Source organism: Papaver somniferum, chromosome 5 (assembly GCF_003573695.1).
Source record: "Papaver somniferum cultivar HN1 chromosome 5, ASM357369v1, whole genome shotgun sequence".
NCBI classification, from domain to species: domain Eukaryota; kingdom Viridiplantae; phylum Streptophyta; class Magnoliopsida; order Ranunculales; family Papaveraceae; genus Papaver; species Papaver somniferum.
In genome coordinates, this window is record NC_039362.1 from 138,886,656 (window position 1) to 138,896,906 (window position 10,251).

At 35.6% G+C, this 10,251-nt stretch overlaps 3 protein-coding genes across 6 annotated transcripts; 1 reads left to right on the plus strand and 2 right to left on the minus strand.

The window, feature by feature from the left end:
* Positions 1–934: 934 nt before the first annotated feature.
* LOC113282898 lies at positions 935–5,257 on the minus strand. Of its 4 annotated transcripts, none has more exons than XM_026531998.1 (10): positions 5,108–5,257; positions 3,810–3,915; positions 3,645–3,725; positions 3,242–3,331; positions 2,809–2,975; positions 1,968–2,037; positions 1,708–1,787; positions 1,536–1,598; positions 1,290–1,366; positions 935–1,183 (listed from the first exon to the last, which is right to left on the minus strand). In XM_026531998.1, exons 2-10 carry the CDS (start codon positions 3,885–3,887, stop codon positions 1,083–1,085), a joined length of 807 nt encoding a protein of 268 aa, XP_026387783.1. In that variant the 5' UTR covers positions 3,888–3,915; positions 5,108–5,257; the 3' UTR covers positions 935–1,082. The 4 variants fall into 4 exon arrangements, with proteins under 4 accessions (XP_026387783.1, XP_026387784.1, XP_026387785.1 ...); XM_026531999.1 differs by having other exon boundaries at positions 3,810–3,918; positions 5,108–5,248; XM_026532000.1 differs by lacking the exon at positions 5,108–5,257 and adding an exon at positions 4,490–4,514.
* A 169-nt stretch (positions 5,258–5,426) lies between these two features.
* LOC113282899 (protein LURP-one-related 10-like) lies at positions 5,427–6,951 on the plus strand. The gene is made up of 3 exons (XM_026532002.1): positions 5,427–5,720; positions 5,797–6,027; positions 6,120–6,951. The coding sequence occupies exons 1-3, from the start codon at positions 5,478–5,480 to the stop codon at positions 6,324–6,326; spliced, it is 681 nt and encodes a 226-aa protein (XP_026387787.1). The 5' UTR covers positions 5,427–5,477; the 3' UTR covers positions 6,327–6,951.
* Positions 6,952–7,817: 866 nt separating this feature from the next.
* Positions 7,818–9,589, minus strand: LOC113279698 (UDP-glycosyltransferase 90A2-like). Its single transcript, XM_026528369.1, has 3 exons — positions 9,529–9,589; positions 8,384–8,446; positions 7,818–8,293 (listed from the first exon to the last, which is right to left on the minus strand). The coding sequence occupies exons 1-3, from the start codon at positions 9,587–9,589 to the stop codon at positions 7,818–7,820; spliced, it is 600 nt and encodes a 199-aa protein (XP_026384154.1).
* Positions 9,590–10,251: the final 662 nt, after the last annotated feature.

Genomic DNA, 10,251 nt, shown 5'->3' on the forward strand with positions numbered 1-10,251 from the left:
TATACTGTTATACGAAAATTCAGTTTGGGTTGAAAATTGCGGGTGCGACATATCAGAGAATGGTAGAGAAAGTGTGTGCGAAGTGGATACATAAAACATTGGAAGTCTATGTGGATGACATGCTAGTAAAGATTAAAGAAGCATAGGATCATGTAGATAACTTGAAAGAAATATTCGAACAGATGCGAAAATTCAATATAAAAGTAAACCCAGAAAAATGTGTCTTCGAAGTTTCATCGGGAAGAAATTTGGGTTACATAGTATCAAAGAAATGAATTGAAGTTGATCCTGAAAAGGTAAAAGAAGTACGAGATTTGCCATCTCCTGCGACGATAAAAGATGTTCGGAAATTAAATGGTTTGATAGCTTCGCTGGGGAGATTTATTTCACGTTCTTCTGATAAGTGCAAACACTTTTTCAATATATTAAAGAAAGGAACGAAATTTGAATGGACAGAGGAATGCGATAAAGCTCTGCATCATATAAAAAATTATTTGATGAATCTATCCATTATGCAGAAAGAAAAGCCAGGAGAGGATCTGTTGCTACATTTGGCATCAACACCGTATGCGCTAAGTGTTGTTTTGTTATGTTCGGATCAAGGAGTAGAAAGCCTATATATTATATAAGTAAAACGTTCAATTCTGCAGAGAAAAACTATTCCAAGATTGAAAAATTAATTCTTGCGTTGGTTTATGCATCCTTCAAACTTCGCACATACTTCCAGGCTCATAAGATTAAGGTATTCACAAAGGTTCCAATTGAGCGTGCAATGAAGAATTCAAAAAGATCAGGGAGAATTGAAAGATGGAATGCTCAAGTGGGGAATTCTGAGATTAGTTATGAGGTATTATCTTCACCTAAGTCACAGGTTATTGCAGTTATGGTCCTCCACGAGTTCTGCTCAGTCTATTTATCTGTGCAAGGAACTGAATTTGGTACTCAACTCTTTTACTAGCAACAAACATTATGATTAAATTTCAATAGTCAAAGACATGAATTATTACAATATGATTATATTATAACCAAATGCTGCTTTCTGTATATAAAACAATATCCATTTTAGCACATGAAGGTTGTAATCATTTTAGCTTTTTCGTAAAGTCTGAGATCTGTAGCAGTTGAATTCTGGGAATGCTTGCTCCTTCCCCTCTCTCACTCTCAGTGTTGTAACCCCAGTCCACTACACAGAGAAAGGAAAATGGGAAATAATAAGCATACAAGGTATTAAGAAGGATTGAGAAATATAGATGTGCAGAGAACCGCAAGTATAAGAAGCAAAAACCTACCCAAATACAAATTCCATGCATCCAACTCTGGCTCTTTAATAACATTTTTCAAAGTCGCAATTCGATCTTCCACAAAGCTGCACGACAAGAAAAAGAAGAGGGTTTCACTTTATTTCCAGAGGCACATGAAAGCTCACAAAGTCCATTCATTGTGCATGTGTGGATGATGTCAACTAGTTAGCTCTCTTAAAGACGACTTTTCTAAGTTTTGTTTCCCTATTACTACCAAGTTATTATGGATCTTACTGGAGCTTTAGACCCTGGTGTTCTGGCATCCTTTGGAGCTGCTTTAGCACTTCCACCTTGGGACTGTACAGGAATCATAAAACTTCATGTTATAGTAAATAAATACAGTTTTCTTCATAATACAATTCATTTAATAAAAATGAGGAAATCGATTTTGACTGTATATACGAACCCAGTTCCAAGACCATAGATTCTGTCAGAAGGAATGTTCACCCCAGCAAGCTCTTTCAGTAACACCTCAGCAAAACGACCCTGAAACAACAGGTAAAAGGATATGGTCAATCAAAACATCAACTAGACATTGAAGGAATAGAAAAATACGGAAATTTGATCCTAAAGAATGTCATCCAACATGTTTCTACAATTATATAAGAATAGTTGCAAAGGATTTTCTGGAACTAGTCGAGATAAGTTTGTGAACAACGAAGTCACCTGTTTAGTTGTCACAATGTATACCCTTGAACTTGAAAATTTCAGAGCCTCTGATACACCTGGATACAATCTGTAAGAGAAGCACGGATGATGATTTCAGATGCTTGCTGGCCTTTCACTTCATAAATACAGAATAAAATAAACTAAGAAAAACCTACATATGATCTCCGAAAAGCATTAGATCACAAAAAACGCATTTTAAACTATGTTGAGCTTCTTCTTCTTTATTTCCTGAGGAAATAGGCTAGATTATCTATATATGATGAGCTTTCAGTGAATAATCACATGATGCAAATTTTTAAAAGGCCAATTATTGTGTATTCATGATAAATTTTGGATGAAATTTGTACTGAGACTATGTTGTAGGCACTTGAGCTTCCAGCAACAGCAGCTTCAGAATGTTAAAACCAACCTCAACTTAATTAACAGCTCACAGGGATCCCCTCAGCCATAATGTGCCAGTTGGTTGTATAGGCTTGAGGGTCTAATACTTAAACAGCGCTCAATGCGCATAAGGAAGTACTACAGTAGAAACTTCGATAAATTAATTACTTCGCTAAAATAATAAAATTTGCTGGTCCAACTAGGCTTGAGTAAGTTAAGAATTAATAACTTCGCTGAAATAATAATTTTCTTGATCCCAAGGCTAAGAATTTATCGAAGTTTTACCGTATTTATTGAAAAGTTTCGTGCAGCAAATTTTTAGGGAAATAATCTATCCCGGAGATTAATGCACGTCATTCCTTTTTTTCCAAAGGATATGGCCTTCGATACAATCTTTTTAAAGATGGCAGAGACTAGGTGAGGGAATCAAAAGACTTATGCACTAAAACACAATTACCTATTTGCACCAATCCAGCTTGACAAGTCACTGTCTATCCATTCATCCCTAACCTTCCCAAAAAGCTCTACTAAATCATCTCTGTTCTCATCCCACTCCTTCATAATGATGGGCTTCAAGTTGGACCAGTCCTCCAGTATTCTTTCACTTGTGAGTCCTACTGAAACCTTGCACATTAAACCTAATTCATCAGATGAGGTCTAAGTATAAATACCCAACTATAAGAAGAATATCATTATCTGTCTCAGGAATATTCTACAGTATGACTGAATACAGCTTAAGACAATGATCACAAAAATTAGTGAAAATTTGCTTCGATTCATAGTTTCATATCTAACTTTTACAGTGAACTTAAGAATTTTCGAAAAGAATACCAAAGAGGGTGGATTGGACCTATGTGGTATTTTGTGTAAATAGGTACATTTATACATACCGAGGACTTTCTAACTGTGGGGACCTGGGATTCCAACAGCAGCCTCACAAGCAGTAAATTTTCGTATCCTGTTTCCACGACTGGTCGAACCTATCACACAGCAGAACACATCTGTCAGCTATATTAGGAATTTTTAACGCCTGCATTACAAATAGTATTTGTGGTCTTCAAAGTTTTATATTTCAGGTATTAACAGCTTTAAACATCAGCAGTTCAATAATTTGTTATTGCTTTGCTTGTTAAATGTACGAAACCTGGAAATCTGGTTACTCAAAAGCAATATTGCTGTCTTGAAACAAATGTGTTACCAATGACAGCTTGAAAACAACTACTACACAGTTGCGAGTTACGATAACCAGGAGAGACCACGAAACGAAAGGGGAGAGAGAGAGAGGGAGATTACAATGTGCATCTGATCCACAATCCATTCCTCCACAGCTGAATCAACACCATCAAATAGGCCGGGCCATCTTACCTTAGCTGCCTATTGTGACATCAAGAATGAAAAAGTTAGCACGTACAATTACTCTCTACAAAAATAAATGCAGATGGAGAGGGGGGTGGGGACCTTCACAGCAGATAGAGAGCTCTCTCCACAGCTATCACATATAACCCCATCAAAGTCTAATGCATAAAGATCTCCCATTTTCAGATTTTCCCAGAAAATTGCTTTGCTGCTATTATAAGATTATAAATGAGGATTTAGATACAGTTGATTAACTAAAATATGGCAATATAGTGAAACAATTGGTTTAACGTTGTTAACAAAATAAGTACATGTACACTATTTTGAATAACAAACTAACAATTACTTCATAGCAAAGCCAATAGGTGATGCAATAATCATGGAAAGTGAAGAGGTCATGATTAGATACTTTCACTTCCTAGTTTAAGGAAATTATTCCATGTGTAATTGATGTGAACTCCCCTCATTAATTCCTGCTGTTTGTCTGAGCAATGAATTTTCTGGCTGTTTGGGTAGCATGCTTAAGCTCTCGCCCTTGGGTTTAAAGTAACCCTTGACCAAGATTTCAAAAGAAGATAAATTATATTGTTGAGTCAGTTGAATCCTAGAAGTTTAACCAGAACCTTTACGCTCCTCAAGCGATCGCCTAATCAAGCCTTAGCATGTAAACCTCATACAAACATATCCTAAAACTCCAGTCACAATGAAGAAATATACGAAACATATTCCTGTAGACCTCGATAGAGTTACCAATTAGGGAACACATCCGGTACTCCACTAACCTTCTCAAGTGTGAAACATATCCTATAACAAGGAGTGCCTACTAAACCTACAGTTAGGAGCATCTACTTTTCAACCAAATTATCATTCGAGCTAAACAGACATACGCAAAGTCGCTATTATCCATCACTAACACAGCAAATCCAACACAGCAAATCCAACAAGTATTATTATGACCGTTCATGTTACCAACCCAATCCAAGTATTATTATGACCGTTCATGTTACCAACCCAATCCAAGTAGAATGAAACGCAGGACCACGCAACACTCACTGATTCCTTACAGGTAAAAGTGAATCCATGACACCCAATCTAATTTAGTCAACAATTAGATGAGTACATTTCATAACTCTTTCTCGGTTATCTAATAACAACCCTAGAAAAGCATCAACCTGCGGGATTGAATGGTGATTCATCCCATTGACCCCAAAAAGGTAAAATCTAAAGCAGGTTGTAGGCATCATCAATATTAGCAATCAATACATAAAAAATCACCAAGTAGATCAACAAATTAAGCTAATATAAATCAACTTAAGCTGGATTTCATTTTCATATGTTGTAGGATTTTCAATTCAATTGCAGGTACAAATTGTTTCTAAATCTCAAGTAAGAAAACTTGCCTCAATATGAATCCAATGCTTGAGTTCTCAATTTAGGTTTTCAGCTCCAGATATCATTTCTCATCTCTTTCACTCGTTCTTTCCGCCAAAGTTGAAATTCATAAACTTGTCTTCTGGATGGGAAGTCCTTTTTAAAAATCATTTTTATGAGGTTCATATTTTTACTCAGCTTAGCATAATAGTTTAGGTGATTTACAAATACCACTCACTATTTGCTAAGGGGTACATAAGATGGAAGTCAAGACTATTTTTCAAAGTCGCGCACTTGGTCCCCCATATTGATGGCTTTAAGAATGAATCTAGCTATAAAGATAACATTTGAGTATCAGTCCAATTCATTAGACTAGATCATTTTGTTTATGCGTTCAGAATGAATCAACAACAACCAAACAATTCTTCTTCTATCATTGTAATCTCACCACATTTTTGCACGCCAGATCAAGTAAATCTCTACACTGCCATGAAAGTTAAAAATGTAACACAAGGTAATAAGTTGGGTGTTTTTGATACCAATGGAAACAATATCTTCAAAGTTACAGGTAATTTTCTCAGCCTCAGTCGCTGTATGCTTGTCGATGCTGCCGGAGTTCCTCTCGTGACTTTAAAACAAAAGGTCTGTCTGTCACTTGTTTCCGAATCTCGATATCGTTAGTTGTTTTCTCAATAGTTGTTTTTGTGATTTTTCTCAGACATTTAGTTTACACAGTCGATGGAAAGTATATAGAGGAGATAGCAAAGACTCAGAAGATCTCTTGTTTAGTGTCAAGACCTCAACGGTTATACTACAATACAAGGCTGACTTGGATGTGTTCTTAGCATCCAACACAGATGAAGATGTCTGTGATTTCAAGGTTGAACGGAACTACAGTGGGAAAACATCATCTTATGTCGTCTATCGAGGAGGATCGGTCATTGCCGAGGTAATAATAATAATTCACTCATTCATATTCAATTCATTAGATCGTAGCAAGTTGATGTGATAATAGTTTGCATATTTATTCTGCTACCGTAGATGCACAAAGAAATGACTGAAGTTTTGGGTAAGGACACATTCTCAGTTACTATCCACCCGAACGTCGATTATGCATTTATTATCGCACTTCGTGTGGTTCTGGATGAAATGGAAAAGGCTGACAAGGGAGCCAAGTGGGGGGACGGGGCGGGGTTGGGGATGGAAGCGGCATCCGGGGCATTGATGGGAATCATTTCGGGGATGTGATTGGAATGATCACTGCATGATACCATGAGATTAGTAGATACCGTACTCATCTCCCCTCTCTCTCCTCTTCTCCAAGAGAAAAAAAAAACCCAACTTCATCTTCTTACTCGGATCTAGTCCATTTCAGGCTAGATGTGAGCAAGGATCTTAGTTATTTTGTGTTTTAGTTTTAGAATAAAAGGATTATTTCCTATTAATTAGGCTTATTTTCTTCACCTTCATGGTGATATTTATCTTCACCTTAGTGGTGATTCTCTTTTATTTTAATGATTATTTGATCTTGATTATATGTTTGTTCAAGTGCATCGCCGGGTTCAGATTACTCTTTATTCTCCGGTCAACAAATTTGCAGATTACTCCTATACTATTGGAGCATTATTTCATCAGGAAGACGATTTATCAAATGGTCCATGAATATTATGAAGACCATTTTCTCTCTGATTCTATCGGTTTTTACATTCTTGTATTAGGTCAGTATTAGGAATTCCTTCTCTTTTCCTTGTTGGAATTTTCAATCATGTACCGCTACTAGCTTGTTGTTTCTTTTTACTTTTTCAATTTGATGTACTTGAGATCTATGTAATCTTGATTTCCATTAATGAAAATTGAATTACCAAAAAAAAAAGTAGATACCGTACTACTCAATGCAGTAAAATTATGTAATTTACTACAGTAGAACCTCCATATATTAATAATTTTTGTAGTCTCAACTTGGGCAATGGGAAATAGTAACAATCTCTCCAATTTAATATTAATGATTTTTTCCAATTACGCATTAAAGAGTTTACCTCTAAATAGTAATAATCAACACTAAATTTAGTTACATTAAATTTATGATTAAACAGAGTACTTATCTATAGTTGACTGAGAAAAAGAAGTAATTTTTTTGGATTACTATGGCTATCTTTTAACTTGTGGATTTGTAATATCTTATGAACATGAACAACTCTTTGTTGAAGCCAAAATATTTCCAACTTGTCAAGCTTCTTGGAACTACAAATTCCAAGATATATACATGCACCTGTGTATTGGAACTATAAAAATATGCATACATCATCTAAATACAATTGCACATACATTGCACATATATTGACCTTAAATTTTTTCATTTTCAATGGGTAATCTCTATTTCACGATATTAATAATTTTGTGGTTGCCCAAGAGTATTAATATAGAGAGGTTCTACTGTAATTACAAATATTTTTTACGAATGATCTTTTAACTTTTTACCAACAAATAACCCCATCAATGAATAAATTTAGAGTGCGCCAAGAAGACCCTCCTACTTCCATTGCATTTCTAATTTTTTCACTGAGCTCCTTCACATTCTTCAACATTTCCTTACACTTCGCATCTTCTATATTCATCAGTTCTTTCACTTTCTTCTCAATGCATTCTGAACCGAAAAACCCACGAACGGAACCAGTTCTTGTTACAACCTTAACACCAATTCTAAAATACTCTTTGACCATTCTTGCATTCAAATGTTGATCAACTGTTATTGGAAACCCCAAAATTGGTACTGCTTCGCATATACTTTCTAATTAATACTGAATTCCAACCACAATGACTCATAAACCCATGTACACACTTGTGGCTTAGTATTTCAACTTGAGCAACCCATTGATTCTTTACTAATAGTCCTCTTTCTTTCACTCTCTCTTCAAACTCAACCATAAATTCATCATTGTCGAAGGAAGGCAAGCGCAATACCCACAAGAAATGTTCTCCAGAGTTCTCCAATCCAATTGCTATTTCTCTGTATTGATCGATTGTGATTTCTTCTAAGGACCCAAATGCAACATACAAGACAGGTTTTTCCATCTCTGACATCTCGTCAAGCCATTGAATCCACCACATGGGTCCATTGTTATGTTTGGACATGACCTTCTTTTCAGATGCAAGGCAGAGTGGTCCAATGCACCAATCTCTTGGAGAAGCTTTTCTATTCCAGTAGTCTACGAATTCTGGTTCGAGTTAATAAAAACTATTCATAATGATATTGTGACTGTAATTTGTTGCAATGAATTCCTCTGTATAGAAATCCGTATGTTCACCAGGCTCAGGGTGTGCAAATTCGGGTTCAAAATCATTCTGTTGGAACAATTGTTGAATTATGCCTGCAAAATAATCACAAAAAACAAACAAAATATTGTTATGGCTGAGTCGCGGACTAGGTCGCTTTCTTTAAGACGTTTCGCGGATCTGCCCAAGATTGTGCAAGCAATTCTTCATTGTCGCGTCGTCCCCAGGATGAAACTTCTACACTTCATTCCTGCTCAGAAACACTTTTAGAAAAATCAAGGATGATCACACACTTGTTTTCTTTCTCACACAAATTCATTTTTCTTTAAAACTCAAAAGATGTAAAAAGAAAAAGCTCTCACACAAGAGAAAAGTTTTCAACCACTCTTAATACTAATGAAATTCTAATTTTATTTTTAATATCCAAGAATAAATATTGGATTAAATGAAATACATTATTAACATGTTAATGAGCATCACTAGCCCATTCAACAAAAACGGTTTTTGACATTAACACAAAATAAATTCATTATATAAGAGAGAGAATAATTGTCACATTAAAAACATTTAAATGAGACACTAAATTTTGGAAATCAATAGTATCTTTAAAACATATATTCCCAATACATTCTTTGTAAGCTTCAGGTCAGGGAAATATGGAACAACTTCGAAAAACGTCATCGTCAGAACTAGTAGGAAAATCGTGTTCACTAATGGTTTTGTAAAGTTTCATGGCATAACTACTAACCCCATCAAACACTAATCTTGGAACTCATAATTTTGAAGCATATTCAAGACTTCATGGTAAGAATCCATCAGATATCACACAACTGACATTCGGACGTGGAGTCTCAAGAATTTCATCAAATTCTGGCTGAAGAAATTTGGTCGCTTTAGCAAATGCGACTAAGAGATATTGAGATGGCAACTTTTCAACACTATCAACGCCTTCAGGGATCTAGGGATGAATCTTTTGTGGGAATGTGAGATCGATAACTGAAGCTTTAATGTCAGATAAAAACTGACGAATGAATGGAGAATTAGCATGAGTTGTGAAGATGGTAATGGCGATATTGAATGAATGGAGAATTAACATGAGTTGTGAAGATGGTAATGGCGATATCACTGCAACGTAGGAAGAGGATACGAGTTAAGTGCAGTAGTGGGATTGTATGACCTTTTGCCATGAAAGGAAGTATGACTACATGAGGAGGGGATTCTGAAGATAAATAAGACATTTTCTGTGTGGTGCTGAGCTATACTATGGTGATATCGCTCAAACTTCATTTTAATAGAGGCTATTATGTTTAGTCCCACGTGATGCACGTTAATTTAAAATATTGGATTTCTCTTCTTTTTCTTGTATTCATGAGTTGGAGGACCAAGAGCATGGTGATTTAAAATAAACTTACAGGAAAAAAACCATGCCAAAGAAAATTTGGACTTCGATGGGATGAGTTTCAAGTTACTTACTGTATAAAAATTCATTAAGCAAAGGTTAACTCTTTTGATTGGCGATACAACATCAACTAACCGAATGTAACAACTATACACATCTTTTTCCTGCAAAACAGACCCCAAATTCTTTTACTTGAGAAAAAAATGTCTCAAATGTAGGAGTGAGATATCGCACATGTTAGTAAGTATGAGAAGTGAAGACTATATAACCTAAATGAGGGAGATCGCACACAACAAGATTGAGATGACGTAATGGATGACGTCAGCAAAGTCACGAGTAAAGTGTGAAGATCTGTGCGAAGTATGGTCTGTGCGAGAATGAGTGATTGTACATGAGTGAGTGTATCACATAGAGATTCCGAAAATAAAGGATCTCTTAGCTGTCATCTACTATGTAAGATCTTATATAAAGAGGAGAGGTTATTGTGAAATATATTCCCCA

Bases quoted from the DNA above. Each gene is read 5' to 3' on its own strand.
- LOC113282899 (XM_026532002.1), top strand. From the start codon at position 5,478: ATGAATCAACAACAACCAAACAATTCTTCTTCTATCATTGTAATCTCA. The intron at 5,721-5,796 runs GTCTGTCTGTCA...GATTTTTCTCAG, and splicing joins TCGTGACTTTAAAACAAAAG to ACATTTAGTTTACACAGTCG. The intron at 6,028-6,119 runs GTAATAATAATA...CTGCTACCGTAG, and splicing joins GAGGATCGGTCATTGCCGAG to ATGCACAAAGAAATGACTGA.
- LOC113282898 (XM_026531998.1), bottom strand. From the start codon at position 3,887: ATGGGAGATCTTTATGCATTAGACTTTGATGGGGTTATATGTGATAGC. The intron at 3,332-3,644 runs GTAATCTCCCTC...GCTGTGTGATAG, and splicing joins TTGTGGATCAGATGCACATT to GTTCGACCAGTCGTGGAAAC. The intron at 1,599-1,707 runs GTTCGTATATAC...ATTCCTGTACAG, and splicing joins ATCTATGGTCTTGGAACTGG to TCCCAAGGTGGAAGTGCTAA.
- LOC113279698 (XM_026528369.1), bottom strand. From the start codon at position 9,589: ATGTCTTATTTATCTTCAGAATCCCCTCCTCATGTAGTCATACTTCCT. The intron at 8,447-9,528 runs GTCATACAATCC...ATTATTTTGCAG, and splicing joins ACTTCCTTTCATGGCAAAAG to GCATAATTCAACAATTGTTC. The intron at 8,294-8,383 runs GTGAACATACGG...AACTCGAACCAG, and splicing joins ATTTGCACACCCTGAGCCTG to AATTCGTAGACTACTGGAAT.